This window comes from Leptodactylus fuscus, chromosome 2 (genome assembly GCF_031893055.1).
Source record: "Leptodactylus fuscus isolate aLepFus1 chromosome 2, aLepFus1.hap2, whole genome shotgun sequence".
NCBI classification, from domain to species: domain Eukaryota; kingdom Metazoa; phylum Chordata; class Amphibia; order Anura; family Leptodactylidae; genus Leptodactylus; species Leptodactylus fuscus.
In genome coordinates, this window is record NC_134266.1 from 21672412 (window position 1) to 21691583 (window position 19172).

The 19172-nt window shown below is 46.1% G+C and overlaps 1 protein-coding gene across 5 annotated transcripts in view; it reads left to right on the forward strand.

The window, feature by feature from the left end:
• Positions 1-19172, forward strand: part of TIAM1 (TIAM Rac1 associated GEF 1) — a 216644-nt gene that overhangs the window by 143039 nt on the left and 54433 nt on the right. For all 5 annotated transcript variants that reach the window (XM_075263432.1, XM_075263435.1, XM_075263433.1 and 2 more), the window contains 7 exons: positions 2077-2524; positions 5358-5530; positions 11294-11518; positions 13574-13759; positions 16665-16811; positions 16923-16997; positions 18998-19168. In XM_075263432.1, the coding sequence (XP_075119533.1) occupies positions 2077-2524; positions 5358-5530; positions 11294-11518; positions 13574-13759; positions 16665-16811; positions 16923-16997; positions 18998-19168 (1425 nt within the window). The remainder of the gene's footprint in view (positions 1-2076; positions 2525-5357; positions 5531-11293; positions 11519-13573; positions 13760-16664; positions 16812-16922; positions 16998-18997; positions 19169-19172) is intronic.

A 19172-nucleotide genomic window follows, 5' to 3' on the forward strand; every position in this document is an offset into this window, starting at 1 on the left:
TTAGCCGCAGATGTTGCTGCAGGCATCACAAGGCGGCCGTTCCCTGTATTCCCCATCTGCATTTAGTGAATAATTAAATATGTGATGTGACAATGATCCCCTCACTGCCAAGGCGCAGCACTCACCGCAGGGGGGCTGGCACTGAATGAAACACCGGAGGCCAAGATGTGATGCCTGTCAGTCAGCGATTAACGTTTTGGAAATAGGTTTTCTGTAGATTCAGTATTGAGAGTATAGATAGTATTTAAAGGTGAACTGTGACCTTATTAAAGGGGACCTTCCATCACCTTCACCAACTCTAACTTTTTACATCCTTCAATAGATGTTACTTTACCGATTCCAGTACCGTTGGAATTTATTCTCTAGCCCCCACCATTCCTGAGCAATCAGTGATGTTGATAGTAATAGTTGAGCTCTCTACTATCAAGTGGCTGGTCCCAGACAATCTACTCCAGTCCTGGACTGCCCACCTGACAGTTTCAGCACCTAATTTGCTAATACTAACCCAGATTGCTCAGGAATGGTGGGGGCTAGAGAAAAAATTCTAACTGTGCTGGAATCTGCATAGGATCACCTAGAGAAGAATGTAAAGAGGTAGGGGTAGTGAACAACCCCCTTTTAAAGTCTCTTATTTAGTGTTTTGGTATGTCTGTTTTGGAGACTTTTTGCTGACCTTACAGCTGGATGGTATCCTGGTCCTGAATTGACCAAACTGCTTTAATATGCAGTGATGCATGTGTCTCTGTAGAACAAGTGGAGGGTGCCATGGACTGTAGAAAATTGTATAATGCACTCTTTTAGAGAAGCAAAGGTGCGTTATCTAGTTATGATAAAATCCAATTTCAATTCACTGTTAAAGGGATTCTCCAATTTGGACAGTCCCTGCTTGTTAAAAGGGTCCCTTGGCAATAAACTGATCAGGTAATCCGTTGTAATCTGTGTAGAAACCTGGCAGTAAGTGTTGAGTTTATCTGTAGCACCACCGCAGGTGAGAAAAAGTATTACACGATGTCCTTTCAAAGGAATGTGATGTCTATGTAATACAGGACTGGACAGGTCCTCCAAAGTGAGACTCTGTTTGCTCTCCACTCATGAGACGAGGATCCTGAACTTGTCTCAAAATTTCCTCTTTCGGTATATGCAGATAGGTTTTCTAAACTGGACAACCCCTTTAAAGCTATGGTGCTGGATTAGAATACATGGCTGCTTCTTCTCAAGACCTTATATCCGTTCGGCAAATCTACAGTTCAGTCCCATTAAATTGAGTAGGACTGCGCCACATTATGTGACCAACTGACTTGATGTCACTTCCCGAAAAGAAGAAATCTGTCATTAGGGTTGAGCCAATCTTGAGATTTCAGGATCGATTTCAAAATCCGATTCCCGATCGTGAAATTTGCTCGATCGCCTATCTGGATCCGATCTTTTCTGATCCCGATCCTCAACCCTAGTCAATGCTTCTCTATGGGAAAAGTCACTTGAGGGTTGAGCTGCTCTTGAAATAATCTCCGACCTTGATCCCGCTGGAAATAATCGGGTCGGAATTCCGATTGCGATTGTGAAATTTACTCGATCGCTGATCGGAATCCGATCCTATTCGCTCAACCCTATCTGTCATGTGTTCTAATATTGCACATCCACTTTAAGATATTTTGTGTTAACTCAGTGTGTCCCTCATTTGTGGTCCTCAGAGCACCTGCAAAGGGTTTCCCACTCTTCTGTTCCTTCGCTGTTCTAGCTTGGTCTCTGCATTAGTCAGTCCATTCATTTCAGTGGTCACCGTGTAATTCTTCATTTCCCCTCTGGAGGTGCTGCAGGTACCAATCACTTGCACAACACTGTCAATCACTCATGATTTCTGCAGCGGGATGTCTTGTGATCAGCTTATTATAGACAGTTATCTAAAATAATGGATTGTCCAAAGTGGACAACCACCCTCTTCTGTTTGTCACCAGCGTTATGACAAGATAGTTTACAATTTGGGAGTGATATCCTTGAAGTAGATTCTAATTTTCCTTACGTTTATGAGGAGGTCATAAAACATTGACTTACGTGTTCATTGGTTGTATGTTGTAGGACGTCAACAAAGGCGGTGAAGGGAGTGAGTATACAGACAGCGGAATCGATGCAACCACCACTGACACAGACTTTATGTCAAGACGTTCCAATGCCACCACATCCAGCTACTCGCCCACCGCCAGCCGAGCCTTCATCGGAAGCGACAGCGGCAGCAGCTCAGGAGATGTCCTCCGCCAAGGAGTGTACGAGAACTTCCGACGAGAGCTGGAGATGAGCAGCTCCAACAGGGAGAACTTAGAGGAGGCCAATTCAGCCCTGAGCGACGAACAAAGCAGCGGCACTTTAAGCTCCCCCGGCCAGTCTGACATCCTCCTGACTGCTGCCCAAGGGACTGTGCGCAAAGCGGGGGCGCTGGCCGTCAAGAACTTCCTGGTGCACAAGAAAAATAAGAAGGTGGAGTCTGCCACCCGCAGGAAGTGGAAACATTACTGGGTCTCTTTGAAAGGTAAGAACCCGAATTCTTAAAGGGATTGTCGTGTGATGATGTTTTCTGGATCCCCTGCCAGTCTCTTTCCTGGTCTATCACGACACAGCACTGGTCCTTTATAAGGAATTTTCCAGGGTGGCCAGGGAGACTCTACACAAAATAGCGCCACTCTTATCATAGGTTGTATCTGGTATTGCAGTCCAACTTCATAAAGTGAATGGAATTGAGGTGCAATATAAGTCACAATCTATTAGCAAGCGTAGCCTGGGTTGTCAAAGATGGCAGCCATGTTTTTATAGTCTCCTATAACCCCTTTATGATGATCACCTCCAGTTACTGGTCTCGATAGTTGTCTGATATAAGGCTTTTTTTTTTTAATTTTAACGTGTCTTATATTACATGATCTGGATTGATTTGATCTTTGTATCCATGTAGATTGATCAATCTAGATATAGCAATTTATCACTATTAAAAATTCAGAAGTGTGGGATTTTTAAAAATCTCCTTTTTGCCACCTCTTTCCGTCACTTGGTTATTGTCAAGGCTCTTTGCATAGTTCATGGTTTAGATACTTGAAATATCTCAGTCCTCACACTGTAAACCTCGTATCCGCTGTCACAGTCTCATCGATCATCCTCCCCACGCTGGACATCTGGACTTCATCTGTAACATGGTGATCCCCCGGTCTTGGCAGCCATGTCTGGATGCAGTAGGCTTTACATCATGGTTTAAGGTTTCACATGGGAGCGGTCACATTATTGTTAGGAGGTTTACATGATGTCAGGGCGTGATCGGAGTGTTTCTTCTCATTGAGGACTGGGATCAGACCGCTCCATGATGCGCACGTCCTCTCATCTGACAGCCTGGAGCTCGTTTATAAAATCTCAATATTAACCATGTAGGTCAAGGAATGAATTGCTATTCTGCCGGACCCTTCAATCACTAGGTCTGGGGATCCCGAGTCCCCCTCACATGACCAGTGGTAGTCTATAAGGCCACTTATTGTGTTCTGTTGCCATCAGCACCATACATGTTGAATGGACCAGCAGGGTGAATGTTCCAACCGGACCCCCGCTCCATTCATACCCCTCCCTCAGTGTGGTAGTGCAGCGAGGAGGAACTCAGAGGCTTGGGATCCCATCCGAGTCACTGTTGAGGTCACAGATATTCATCACCCATCTTATGTATAGATCTTGTTCTTGAGGAAATCTCCTTTAAGGGTATGTTCACACGGGTTTTTTGAACCAGATCCTGAGATGGAGGCCGCCTCAGGTTTCGGTCCAAAATACAGGTAGCTGCAACTGGATTCCGGCATCTATTCGTGCACTCCGCTCCGGATTAGGCCTAAATGAATGGGCCTAGTCAGGAGGGAGAGTCTTCAGGCCAAATCGCGAGACGAATCCTTCTGAAGAATGAGCATGTCGCTTCTTTTTCTGGTAGCCGGAACAAACGGCTCCCGGAAAAAAAAACTGACTGGCTCCCATTGATTTCAATGGGAGCCGTCTCTTTGGTCAGGATTTTGAGGTGGATACGGCCTCAAAATCATGACCAAAAAACTGTGTGAACTTACCTTTAATGGGCCTTAAGGGATTGTATGAGTAAGGTGTCAGAGCCTGTTAAGAAAGCAAATAAGGGCCTGTGATGTGATGCGATGGCCCAATGCACACTGGGGAATACAATCCAGTCCCTACATCAGCCAGATCTCAAGTCACCAACCCAGTCAGTAGACCGGGACTCCTTGCATCAAAGTGATCTCCGATGGTAGGAATCCCTGCGTCCTTGTGGCACTACTCTCCATATTTATTATATGCCACATGGGACTTGAAGCTGTGATGTAAGGAGCCCTAGTCTCCTGATTGTGTGTCTGGTATAGGCTCCCCTGTGTGTATGGGGCCTAAAGGTGACCATATTGGTTGCAACTCAGCTTTCCTAGCATCAGTTTCCCACAGTGAGTGACAATGCCGCTAAGGCTCCACGCTGTCCTCCAGTTCACTATAGTTCAGCACAACCCCAGATAAAGCCTCCGGGAGTCGCCTCCTTGTACTTGTCTCTTCTGCTTACATCAGGTCCTGGCAAGATTCCCTTCATTGGATCAGCTCGTGTTGGCTTTTCTCCCCAGAGAAGAAAGATGAAGAGCAAGAAGGGCCTGGGATGGGTTGGAGAATGACAAGTGATCCCAAGTGTTGTATGGAAGCTCATAAGGTTGTCATTTATGAAGCTTTCACCAAGTTCAGTATCCTCATGTAGCCCATAAAGGTCCCTTATGGGCCACTAAAGCTACAATATGTCTACATTATAGGATTAGATGTGCTGATATCACTCACATAGATGGAGATGTCTCTGGGGGTCGTGAGAGTTGGAGATTATACTGGGCCAAAAATAATCCAAAACTATTAGCATCTCCCCAGTGACAGACTGACGTTCTGTGGCCCAACCAGATTGAATGATCCTGGGTGCCCCTAGGTAATAGACTATATAGTACCTTTGTACTTGGGTTGTCTTCTGCTCGTCTTTTGAGTTAAAGCCTGGGCCCTCTAGGGATCTCCGAGTCCTCTGGTGGGCCAGTCTGACGCTCCATCTACAGTTCTGGTTGATCTGACCCAACTCTGTATTACAATGACGACCTTTCATCTGAAATGGACCTTCTGTAATACCATATTTTACCTGTAGAGGCCACTGCAGGAGAAGTATATATTGGGCTGCATCTTCCTTATCTGGACCTGCAGCGATCAGCTGATCACCAGATTGGTTTCCTTACTAAATCATGTCGTCCTAGTCTAATCACCCCAATAACCAGAAATGTTAAGTTATGTGACATGCCTGAGTGACCATTTTGTGGTTTCGTTTTCAGGGTGCACTCTTTTCTTCTATGAAAGCGACAGTCGCTCTGGTATTGACAACAACAGTATCCCGAAGCACGCCGTGTGGGTGGAGAACAGCATCGTGCAGGCCGTGCCGGAGCATCCGAAGAAGGACTTTGTATTCTGTCTCAGCAACTCGCTCGGTGATGCCTTTCTCTTTCAGGTTGGTCCTTCGTTGCTCGTTACAATGTTAACCCTTGAGGGTGCTAATGATCTATCTCTCACCCAGCTTTAATTTATTTTATAACTTGCACCCACCCGATTTACAATAATGTTGTCACATGACCTCTTCGTGAATGACCTTATTGCCTCATGATGAGCGATATGTCCTGGACACAAAGCGTCCCCACACTCCAGGCCTCCCGTCCTCCCACTCCAGGCTTCTCCCCTTCCTGGGGTGACCTGTGGGTTAGATCACTTTTTGTCTAGGTCCGGGAAATGAGAGCTTTTGGGAAAAATCCTGAGTCACGCAAGTTTCCAGACTGCGTTTTATCATTTGCTTGAATCCCACCAAGGTTGCATCGCAACGTTTGATGTTCTTGCACCTCTCGGACTCCGAAGATATTTCACATTCCTTTGGTAGTTTTTTGGTCTTTGTGCTAGGAATCCAGAGACTTTTGTGGGCTGTGTCGCTGTGATGTCAGTGTACTGCCATGTTGTAACTTCGGGGTGAAACGTGGGTTTGTTGAAGACTTTCCATAACACTGGAGCGTATTACTGGTACGTATACACTGATGACCGTGAGCAAGAAGCCTGGTGGCGCAAACTCAAGGAAGAAGCTTTATTCAATGAGAACGCGTTTCGGGGTTTCGCGCGACAGAGAGCGCACCCCCTTCGTCAGATCTCTAGTAGCGATGAGCGAACACTATTCGAAACAGACGTTTCGAATAGCACACTCCCATAGAAATGAATGGACGTATCCAGACTTTGCCGCCGGCCGCTTAACCCCCCCGCGTGCCGGCCACTTCCATTCATTTCTATGGGAGCGTGCTATTCGAAGCGGCTGTTTCGAATAGTGTTTGCTCATCTCTAGGATTATTAGCCACATAACGGATGTGAAAATCCGGCAGCGCACCTTGTCTGTTCTGGCAATACCTGATCTATGGGAACGGAGTTGGGAAAGTCTTCTGTATTCTACTGTAAGGTTCCACGACCTCCATTGCTGAGATATTGCCGTTTTTGCCAATATGCAAATTCTCTCTTCGGAGCAATGAGGGTGTCACTGTTGCTCTAAAGAGGTCAATGACAATTCCCTCATTGCTTTTTTTTTCATCTTAACAAAACCGGTGATATCTTGGCAATCGGGGTACCGATTCACAAGGGGAAAACATTCTTTATAGGGCGGCCATGTATTTCCATGAAATTGTTTGTAGTGTACGATATGCAATAGGAAGGCTGCAGGGTTGGCTGACGACAATAGTTTTACTGTTTTTGTATTATGTTAGTAACTGCACAAACATTATAGACTTAAACCTGAAATGCAACCCCCACCCCCACCACCCCTTCCCCCATATTCGTGAAAAAACAATATTACAGATTTTAGCTTTATTGCACCCATCCTGTGTGGCCCCCGTGAAACTCAGGATATTGAGCAACCATAGTCTATATTGCCAGCAGGTGTTTGGAAAGCTTTTCTGCTACCGTGTTCCAGACATTTTATTGGAGGATTATTAAAGGGCAGGTGAGGGGTCTGGACGCGGCTTCAAAAGGAGCCTTAAACTCTATGCAGGATATTTTCTTAATATTGTTCTGGGAAACAGATGGAAGCCTCAAACATGGCAGAAGACGAGCTCCAGGAACGTGATGTTTACTGTGAACTCAGAGATCACATTTTTTTTTTCTTAATATTTTTCTGTTTGTGTGTTCATCAATGTGCGATGTTCCATCCCTTTAAATTTGCAAGCTCCGCCTTTCTGACGCTGTACTTCAAACACTACAGGGAAACGGGTCATGTGACCCTGCTAAGTGCCTAATAGGGCTCATAAAAATTTTTATTTTTTAAAAATTCTACTTTTTTTTTTTGTGCTAAATCCTGCAATTTTCACTATGCTGACTAAGCCTAATAGGTTCTTTCTTTGCAGCAGTCACTTCATTTGCATAACACGATTACAATAGAAGATAACGCCTCTATAGAGAACACCACTGATCATTGCATCCACTACGGACAGATGACGTCACTGCTTGTCTGGGGAAGCATAGAGCAGTTCTATAAAACTCTCCATAGACCTCAAAAAGTTGATTCTACTCTATTGCTGCCTATGGCGATGACAATGCTGTAAAGCAGATCACTAAATGCTGTAAACAGAACAGGGAAACTCGGGCAAGGTGGCGACATGCTGTCTACGTTCCCTCTCCTCAAAATGGCAGATAACAGGGAACAATAGATTACGTTCCAGTGGAGATACAATGAGAAAAATCTGAATTTCGGCTTCTCTGCCGCTTTAAGAGCTCTCCGGTTTTCATGTATTCATTATTCATTTTTCGATTTTTCTCCTCTCAAAGTCCCGACAACAAATTCCCTCCGATTCCACATAGCCGGAAGCCATCGGCACCCCGAGTCTGAGTTTATGTTCAGACAGAATGAAATTGCCAAATCCAGCTTTCTCCTCCCCTGTCACTAGGGATTTTTGGAACGTGCACAAAAGAAGGGAAAAAAAGGATAAAAAATTCACCATGCCTTGGGGGCCGTGTTTTGAAGGGTTTCCGCCATAAGACTTGTGCTTTTGATATGAAGATCTGAGTTGCGCGGAGCGTGAAGGACCCCCCCCCTCCTTATGAAGAGATCCCAGCGTCGCCATTGCAACTGTCAATGCTAGTTTGCCGCCTCCATGTTTGTTTTGTGGTCGGGCCTTCCAGGTGATTTTTCTTTGCAAATGCAATTTTCAGTTTAGTGACGGGTTTGTCGGGCCCAGCGATCGGCGGTATAACCTGGGCGAGACGGCTGCCTGGCATGTGGCAATTCTCACCCCTCTTATTTTCTGTAATTTGGTTACCATATTTTGCGGACTATAAGGCGCACCGGACTGTAAGACACATTGCCCATGAGCGCCTTATAGTCCTGCCTAGGTCCATATATAAGGCGCACCGAACTATAAGGCGCAGCGTTGTCCGGTGCGCCTTATACGTGATGGAAAGCGGCGGCACGCCGATTTTGCCGGCGGCTGCTTAACCCCCCACGTGCCAGCCGCTTCTATTCATTTCAATGGCACGCTTCCATTGAAATGAATGGAAGCGCTCGGCACGCGAGGAGTTAAAGGGATTCTACCATTAAAAAGTTCAGTCCTATTGACCACGTCGGAATAGCCTTGAAGGTCTCAGCCAGAGCCGACTGCGCATGTGTCATCCATGAGGCCCATAGAAGACAACACAGAAGGGGAGGACGCAGCTTGGGAAGAAGGCGGCACTGGCTAAAGGTAGGAGACGAATAGCCTTTAAGGCTATTCCGACGTGGTCAGAGGAAAGAACTTATTTTAATGGTAGAATCGTTTGAAGCGGCAGGCAGACTTTGCCGGCGGCGGTCGCTTCCATACATTGCAATGAGAGCGCGATAGTAAGAAGTTACTATTGAAGTTAGAGATGTGCGGATACTATTCGAATAGCACGCTCCCATCGCAATGTATGGAAGCGGCAGGCAGACTTTGCTGGCGGCCGCCACTTAACTCCTCGTGTGCCGCCGCTTCCATATATAAGGTGCACCAGACTATAAGGCGCACTTACGATTTCCTCAGAAATCGTAGGATTTTATGTGCGCCTTATAGTCCGGAAAATACGGTAAAACCTCCAATTAAAACTTTTTTTTTCCCTCTATATAGATAACGTTATCCTATTGTTCATCTCGCAAACAATGGCGGAATTGCTATTTTTGTCCGTTTTTGTTTTCCGATTTTAAATTCTATTTTCTGGCCATGAATACAGGGCGGCCATCTTGCCTGAGCTTCTCCTCAGCTCTGTTTACAGCATTTAGTGATATGCTTTACAGCATAGTCATGGCCGTAGACCGCAATTGTCTGGACTAATCGAGGCCTATGGGAACGTTTTCTCAACTTCTGCGCAGGAAGGGGAGGAGCTAATCTATGACATCATCTATTGTTCAAGATTGGTTGTATAGAGGCGTTATCTTCTATTGTTATCCAGTCTGAGATGTAAATGAGGTGACTGCTTGCTCTTTTTAGCGCAGAGGCTTCTTACAGTGTGTGTATATAACTGTGGTTTCTATTAATGGAGTGTAATATTGTACTTAATTCACAATATGGTGCTTAATTCCCCGTACACACTTCCATCTGCCTCTGCACTCGGTGACGTGTACGATCCCTTGTATCGCCTACACTTATTGATTGGTTCCTCTGAAATATTAACCTATCGGTGGAGACCTCCATGTACGTTCCTTCTCCTTGCCAAGACCCATGTTTAAGAATAGTATTATGCTTGAGTAATGCCGGGGCTCCTATCGAAACCTGTAGGTAGCATTGGTTGTTCAATGAATTTGTTTTGGCGCCCCCTGCTGTTCATTTGATCTTCTCTTAGAATGTCCACCTATGTCCAGAAGAAGAAGCCACATCTAGTGTATGGATTCATTTGTGTACAAGGGGTAATAGGACTGAGCATGTGCGACCACCAATGCTGGACACATTAGATGGACATTGAGATTAAATCAAAAGGACACTAGGGGGCGCCATAACAAGTATGTAACAGCAGTACAGAAGCATTAGCTTGGGATTTAGAGACCTAGCAACTGGAACTCCCAAAATGGGCTCCAACCCCATTGCTGAAGCCATTCTTCCCCAGGTCACAAGGGCCAATCTTTGCTAAAGATTGAATAAGAATTCAATGTCCAGATGTAACTCTTGTACACCGACTGATACTATCCTTAGACTGGTCTCTCGCCTAATCCTGAAGGGCCACTTTCGACCCAGTTGGGCTGGCCCACCAGAGGATCCTCCACTGGGCCCGGGCTGTAACATAATGATAGACCATAATTCCCCTTGAACTTGGGTGTTTCCTAAAGGTTGATGGGGCCCTTTTATTTGCTGGGCCCGAGGATCCGCAGTCCAATGATGGCTTTAAACTGCTCTGTCCATCTTATGGGAAACCACAGAGGAGACCGTAAAACCTCGGCACGTTTTGCCAAATAATTTGAGATTTGCTGGATGTGTACCTCTCACCCCCGCAGCTGTGGAGAGTACACAGTGCTTTATTTTTAGCCCTGCGTTTGGCATTCCTCGGAGACACAGACAGGAACACCACCTTGGCCAAACATTTGCTCACGACTCTCGAATACCATTAAAACCTCATTAAGAAACCCGGAGCGCTGCGAGTCACCTTGTCCTTACCAACCATAACAGGGAGGCCCCACATCTGTCACCAGTCACTGATAAGACATAACTAGTGGAGAAACTAAAGCAGTGGCCGATCGCCGGCCGTCACCATCTATGGTTAAAGGTAAATGCCCTGTTAATGGTTGACCGGTTAAAGAAGACCTCTGAACCTTAAAGGGAATCACCGATTTATTAAAACCAGATTTCTGTTTTTTGTTTTTTTTTTTGTTTGTTTTTTAATTCCATTTTCTATCCATGATTATGGGGACGGCCATTTTCCCTGAGCTTCCTCTGCTCTGTTAGCAGCATTTAGTGATCTGCTTTACTGCAGTCTCATGGCTACAGACTCATTGGAGCCTACTCATTGAGATCTGTCCCTTTTAATGGCATAGAAGGTTATTTTTCCCAAGTTGTGTTTGATAGTGGGACGTAGTTTATTCGGTAATTCTTCTGTCCTCTGTGTACTGAATTCCATTTTGGGTGCGGTGAGCTTGTGCCTCTACCAAGGGGTTGTCTGTGATGAGGTGATCCCTTGAAGAAACTAGAAGTTCTTCTAGTCGATGACACTTATTTGATAGAATTTCTAACCAGAAGTGATTTTCCTTTTTCAGACAAGTAGTCAGACCGAGCTAGAGAACTGGATCACGGCCATCCACTCCGCATGTGCCACCACCGTAGCCAGACAACACCACAAGGAGGACACGGTCAAACTTCTCAAGTCCGAAATCAAAAAGTTGGAGCAAAAGATCGACATGGACGAGAAGATGAAGAAGATGGGAGAAATGCAGCTTTCCTCAGTCACTGACGCCAAGAAGAAGAAAACTATCCTGGACCAGGTGAGGAACTTACTGTCACAACTATTGTTATGGGCATCCATATCTGTAATCCTTAAAGGGATTATCCAGGATGGCTGAATATGGCAGTCGTTTCTCAGGAAGCGACATCACATCTGTTGGTCACATGGCAGAGTAGCATGGTCATGTTTTCTAATCCTGGATAGAAAACATTTTTGATACTGATGACCTATCCACATGATCGGTGGTGGTCCGATACCTGGACCCTGCAAACGACCGAAGGTCTTACTGCCTTTGAGTGCTGTAAGCTATACAGATAGATAGAGCCAAGATCAGCTCTGTAGGCATCTGGATCAGCTGATACACGTAGGGTCCTTGTGTTGGACCCAAACAGATCAGATACAGATGACCTATCCACCGCACATGCGGTATCTTAGCGCCACTGCTATATGGTTAAAGTGGCAACACTACACTTATTACTTGTATAGGGACAGAGCTACTTCCAGCTTTATATGTCTCTATAGCTTCTGCCCCCTAGAGGCACCCAGATCAGCTGGTTGGTGTGGGGTCCAGGTGTCGGACCCCCCACCCGTCATGTACTGATGACTGGACTGAAAGTCCCTGTTAGGCCTCCTTGTGAATGGCGTGCCATTGAGCTTGTGTAAGCCGTGCTCCATTCACATTTAGTGGGCTATGGGCGCTTTACAGTCCTGGCATTTCTCCTTTAGTGATTGGAGCGCCAGTCATGGAAATTGAACTTGCCCTTTAATTTACATTTTTATACCTAATTAATTGTGTTGCAACCCATATGTAATATTCATGGTTGGTATGGCTGTTCCTCTGCCTCGGGGGCTGACGACTCCTTATAAACACCACCTACATGTGCCGTCTCCTTCAATAGACTTAAGAACTTGTGACAAAGCATTTTTACTTTTAGAATGTGGTGGATCTTGTGCAGTGGCGGAACTAGAAATTGCAGGGCCCCGTGGCGAACTTCTGTCATGAAATGAGTCGTCTCCCCCCCCCCCCCCAAAAAAAAAAAAAAAAAAATGACACCAAAGACCCCTACCGACCCCTCCCCCCCACATTCCTATGCGCACTATTATGCCCCATAATGTCCCCTGCACACTGTATTATGCTCCACAGGGGACACCCATGAACAATTATTATACTCTGGGGTCTATTTTCTGGAAAGATCCCCGAATATAATAGTGTTTGTGGGGCCCACGGTGTCACTTACCGATCCTGACCCCTGCCAGGATCGGTATGTAAATGAGGCCCGTTACCGTAACTCCAACCAGTAACGGCCTATTAAAATCCGCGCAGCGGTAGCGGCTGTCGCTGGGCCCTCTAATGTCCTGGGCCCTCTAATGTCCTGGGCCCTCTAATGTCCTGGGCCCTCTAATGTCCTGGGCCCTCTAATGTCCTGGGCCCTCTAATGTCCTGGGCCCTCTAATGTCCTGGGCCCTCTAATGTCCTGGACCCTCTAATGTCCTGGACCCTCTAATGTCCTGGGCCTTGTGGCAGTCGCTACTGCTGCTACCCCAGTACTTATGCCCCTGATCTTGTGCATTTCATGTTTGCACATGCCATATACCTATGGAGCAGCCGGGAATACAGCACATGTCTCAGTGACCTATCCAGGGTGCGTTTGGGATGCCATCACTTTGCTCAAGTTAAGGAGAACTTGCCTAATCACAGGTCCTTTAAAGGGAACTAATCTACCGACAGGTCCTTAAAAACCGGAGGTTTAGTGTCCCAAATTGCCCTGTTTTAAATCCATTCGTGCCCACATTTTTTTAAAAAACAAACCTTATACTTGCCTAGTGATGAGTCTCATCGGACTTCTCTCTGGTGCTCCTGGAGCCTGCGCAGTTCTTCGTCGGAGCATGCGCATTGAAGCTGAGGTATAATGCTGTGGCAGCAGCAGGGGAGTATAAAGGTTTTTTTGGGGGGGTTTAAGAGTCCCAAATTGACCTGATAGGTTCCCTTTAAATCCCTTCAGTAGATGTGAGTTGGAACTTTGGATGTGAGTTGGAGTTTATAACAGTTATTATTTATCATCATTATTATTATTATTTATTTTATTTCCTGCAGATTTTTGTCTGGGAGCAGAATCTCGAGCAGTTTCAGATGGATTTATTCCGGTATCGCTGCTATCTCGCCAGCTTGCAGGGTGGTGAGCTGCCAAACCCAAAACGCTTACTGGCTTTTGCAAGCCGACCAACTAAAGTTGCCATGGGGCGCCTGGGAATCTTCTCCGTGTCTTCATTTCACGCTCTAGTAAGTGGTTCAGTTTTGTCAGGTTTTAAGACTAAAACTTAGGAGCGCCGTTTGGGAATCAATACCCTTCACTCCTGGATGTGCCAGGGTATGAGGCTCTGGAGGACCTGTCTGCAGCTGCTGCAGCACTTCATATTAGTTGTTCTTCACTAGTAAGAGTGTTTACAAGTAGGAATTTGAAGCAAAATCCGCCTCAAAATCTGCCTGAAATCTGACTCCCAGTCATTTCAATGGGAGGAAGTAGCTGATTTTTTTTATTTTTTCCACTTAGCAGAAAAGATAAGTGTCCTGCTCTATCCTCATGTGAATTCTGCCTGAGAACTCCCATTGAAATGAATGGGAGGCGGAAAATACACTTTGCACATTGGTGCGGAATTTGTCACGTCTCCGTAAAGGCAAAATACAGTGGGACACTTCTCCAAATTCTGTGAAATTCCACTTTAAATTTGGGATCAAAATCTGCTGGCTTTTGTTATGCAGAAAATTTTTTACTTCAGTTTCCTGAAACAGACATTTTCAGCTTGACAAATTCAGCGTCAAATTCCTGTGTGCGAACACACAGTTGGGGAGTGCAAAGATGGCGGACTTCTAATGTGGATATTCCACACCATAATCCACTTCGTTCCTCATCTCCATGGGAATTGCTGTTCTTATACGGTTGCAGATTTTTCTGCTGTGGATTTGACTTCTCAGTTCTTGCCGCAGGTCAGTTTAAAGGGATTCTATCATTAAAATCAAATTTTTTTTTTCCTCCATCACACGTAGGAATAGCCTTAAGAAAGGTTCTTCTTCTCCTACCTTTTAGATGTCTTCTCCGCGCCGCCGTTCGGTAAATCCGGGTTTTCGTCCTTATGCAAATGAGTTCTCTCGCAGCACTGGGGGCGTCCCCAATGCTGCGAGAGAAATCTCCAGCACCGCCTCCATCTTCTTCAGGAATGCTATCTCTGTTTCTTCCTCCAGAGCTGGGTTCAAACTTCTAGGCCTCGGGCTGTGCATGCCCTCAGGCCACAAGAAAATGGCAGCTTACACAGCTTACTGCATAAGCAGCCATTTTCTTGTGGCCTTTGGGCATGCGCAGTCTGCTCTGGCCGAGACCTAGAAGTTTGAACCCATATATTTGGGCATCTTGTATAGGACTTTGGCTCATCTTGGGGAGATTAGTAACTCCTTCCTGAGAGGAGAACCATGTGAGCTTCTGGACGTGTCAGTGTGTGTACCATGGAGGGGAGTGAAATTGCCAAATGTGAGCCAAGTTATATTGGCCTGGAATGGGCATTGTCCATAAGACTTCACATCTGTGTCTGAGGTTCCATCCAGATCCTTCTAAAATATTTTTTTTTTTGGCCGGTGATGTGACCACAAAAACAACAGATTACTTGATGAGACCCCGTTATACTTGATGTCCATCATGTAATGGATCCTATAGAATAGATGAAACACATGCATGTGTCGGACCCCCACAATGCAACGGTATTGGAGGTGGGCATATTTCCTGGAGGTGCTCAGGTAACAGGGGCACCTGAGCCCTGGCCGCTACCATATAAAAAGGCTCCAGCATGACAGACGGGGACACTTTTTGCATTAGGGCTTCAGATGTCACCCTGGATTCCATATGAAGACTCTTCCTTTATGAGCAGGCTCAGTAATCCGGAAAATCCGCCAGTCAGGTATCATGGGAAATGAATGTGACTAAATGCTTCCGGGATATGTTTTCTAAAGTGCGCACAAGTTTCCACCAAGCATCTAGTATGTCCGGTCTCCTAGTAGTCAGGACTTGTTGCCAGGAGGAGCAGGTGTTATAGCACACGGGCACTCGTATTGCCAGTGCGACTCCCACCAGCAATCTGCCTTCTGTTACTTGCACATGAAAGTCATTATCCCGGATTCCTGTCGTACGCCCGCGTTCCAACTTCTCCATAAATAGCTTGCAGGTTTAGAGCAGAAGTTCGGGTCCCCGTACACGTGTGCGCAGAGATTCACAGAACACTTAGTATTCAGCACCTTCTGGGGTTTTTGTCTTGGAGAGCGGCGTTTTTATAGCTCTTGTGTGGGAACAGAAGAGAACTCTTAATAATTCCCAGTTCTGAAGGGCGGGTGTGACGCCGGCTGCCGCTCCCACCGAGCTGGAAAATACAATAAAGGAACAGGTTGTGGGTGGGATACTATGAAAGAGTACATGGAGGCTCCGTGCGGGTTTATGGCCTGTAATTGCAGGGCGCTCCGTATGGAACTTACATGCGTGCAAAACATATGAGCCAAGATTTATACTAGATACATATGTGCAAGAGCTTGTAGGAAGTCAGACATAAGCAGACATGCATCCTCGGCGCTTATATGTGTAGATACACACAGTCCAAAGGTATTGTGCTATTATAGTCACCACGGCCCCATACACATAACTGAATGTGATACACTCTGATATCCAAGTCTCATCCAAGTGCGTTCACATCTATGGGGCTGCCATTCCGATGACACGGATGATTAAAGAGAAGATTCTATACTGCTCCGTGGCATCAGCATGGATCGGAAGCCCACGTAGATGTGAAAGCACTTGGATGAGATTTGGATATCAGATTGCATCCTCGGCCGAGTGCATTTCCCTGCAAACTTTACCCCACGTCAGAAACACGTGGGGTCTGAAGGATAAGTGTCAGATCACCCGAGGTCACTGCTGGGACTCCCTGTGAACAAAATGGGGCCCAAAAGTCTATGTGACTGCTGCTAAGGAAGCATGCCAGGAGCTCCATTCACTTCTCTGAAATCTAAAGTGAATGGTGCTCCCGTCACGCTCCTTCATCAGGAGCTTCAGAGGGACTATGGGGGGGGGGGGGGCAGCATCAGACAGTGTGTGGTTTATTTTATATTGAGAACCTCCTCTTAAAAAAAAGTTTCTGGTTTTGTACAGGTGGCAGCCCGCACTGGAGAGTCCGGTGTCAGGAGACGAACACAAGCAATGTCCAGATCGGCCAGTAAGAGGAGGAGCCGGTTTTCTTCTCTCTGGGGTCTTGACACGTCTTCTAAGAAGAAACAAGGAAGGCCGAGCATTAACCAGGTAACTGTGTGTCCTGCCCATGTGATGTCCTACCCATGTGACATTGAATATATGCACATTGTCAGATTTTTTTTGCTCAGTTTTTAGAAACTGTAAACTTTTCTTTCCCAGGTATTTAATGATGGTTCAGAGTCTGTCAAGAAATCATTGGAAGGTATCTTTGATGAGACCGCATCTGAAGACAAGGTAATATTCTGATTGGCTTCTTATTTTTCGCACAACCTCTCCTCCTTTTTCTTTAAAGTGGGCAGACCACAATGCATATTAGTCTCGCTCTCTCTCGCTCTCTCTCGCTCGCTCTCCCTTTCTCTCGCTCTCCCTTTCTCTCTCTCTCCCTCTCTCTCGCTCTCCCTCTCTCTCGCTCTCCCTCTCTCTCGCTCTCCCTCTCTCTCGCTCTCCCTCTCTCTCTCCCTTTCTCTCGCTCTCCCTTTCTCTCGCTCTCCCTTTCTCTCGCTCTCCCTTTCTCTCGCTCTCCCTTTCTCTCGCTCTCCCTTTCTCTCGCTCTCCCTTTCTCTCGCTCTCTCTCGCTCTCTCTCGCTCTCCCTCTCTCTCCCTCTCTCTCCCTCTCTCTCGCTCTCTCTCGCTCTCCCTCTCGCTCTCCCTCTCGCTCTCCCTCTCGCTCTCCCTCTCGCTCTCCCTCTCGCTCTCCCTCTCGCTCTCCCTCTCTCTCGCTCTCCCTCTCTCTCGCTCTCCCTCTCTCTCTCGCTCTCCCTCTCGCTCTCCCTCGCTCTCGCTCTCCCTCTCTCTCCCTCTCTCTCGCTCTCCCTCTCTCTCGCTCTCTCTCGCTCTCCCTCTCTCTCCCTCTCCCTCTCTCTCTCGCTCTCATTACTATCTATCTTCCTTCTATCTATATATAACAAATTTTTTCTTCTTCTTTTGGCTTGATTTCTTTGTAACCTTCCCATTAGATGTAATGGATCCGGTGATGCGAGAGCCATGTGACTAGTGATTACAATAGAACTGTGATATTACTGCAAGCTCAATGTTTCCTATAGGAAATAACTTTGCATTCAGCATTGCGGTGATGGCAGAATTTCCTGCCTGGTCAGAAGGTCACTCGTGATCTTGTTCCCCATAGGAAAACATTGCAGAATTACTTGGACTTCAATGTTACCGTGGTTCTTGCACAACCAAATGTCTCTCTATACCTCTCCTGTCCCATGTGATTATACACCTAGGTCATTTGCAAAGATTTCTGGCGTTCTTAGTGAAATTCTTCATCAAATTCATCATTTGCACACTCGTGGTTTTTATTTTTTTCTTAATTTTTTTGGGGCCACTTGTCATAACTAGGGTTGAGCGATCGGGATTGGAAAAGATCGGATCCTGATCGGCGATCGAGCAAATTTCACGATCGGGATCGGCTGGAAAATGATCGGAAATCGGATTTTAAAATCGATCCTGAAATCTCAAGATCGGCTCAATCCCAGTCATAACTATAAGGGGGCCCTGTGGGGGATATTGCAAGGGGTAGTGACCCCGACGGGTGTAATATTGCAATAATCTGCGCCCATAGGGGTCATGTCATACCCTAATAGATTAGGAAAACCAGAGCGGGAGTGGGTTACAGTAAGGTAACATCTCTACTAATTCTCTACACCCCAACAGGACATATGGAAAGAGGTCAGCGGAACCCTTCTGATATGTATGGGGTGTTCTGGTTCAGCCCCATTGTCCGCTGTCAGGGAAAAGAAGGATTGGCCATGTTGGATTTCAGTATGCTTGATCCTTTGTTCTTCTAGGGGCTAACCCATTGGTGAAGGTGCCTGGCGGAGGCTTTAGGCTATATTCACATGACCGTGGTAAAAACCGATCCATTTTTGACAACGGTTTTGCTTCCACGTGGGATCCATGTCTTTAGACCATACAGAAAATAGAAAATAAAAATAGATTAAAAAATATATATAAATTAATAATTTAGTTTAATACATACAGATATTTTTGTCCAAACAATCCAGTTTATTCAGTGGATAGCGGTGCGATGTTCTGCAGATCTCTGGGGTAGTTATCACAGTAATGAAACCTCAGCCTTGTATACATATATTAATACCAGAAGCCTCCAGATTTAATGATAATCCCTGGTAATCCCGTTTGGTTGTGGATTAATCCTCAGACAGGTAACAGGATTTCCCCTAGCGCAGATTCCTATATGGCGGAGTAATCCTGTGATGTTTCTCTCTGTACAGAAGGAGAAGGAGGTGACTCTGACCAGCGTCCATCCTCACAACCCCGACACAGACATCTGGGTCCACGACTATCTCACGCCTTCCTGGGTCTGTTTGCCAAATGACCAATCGGTCCTGATCGTGATTCACCCGGAGGACACGGCTAAGGATGCCTTAGAGTTTATCTGCAAGGTAA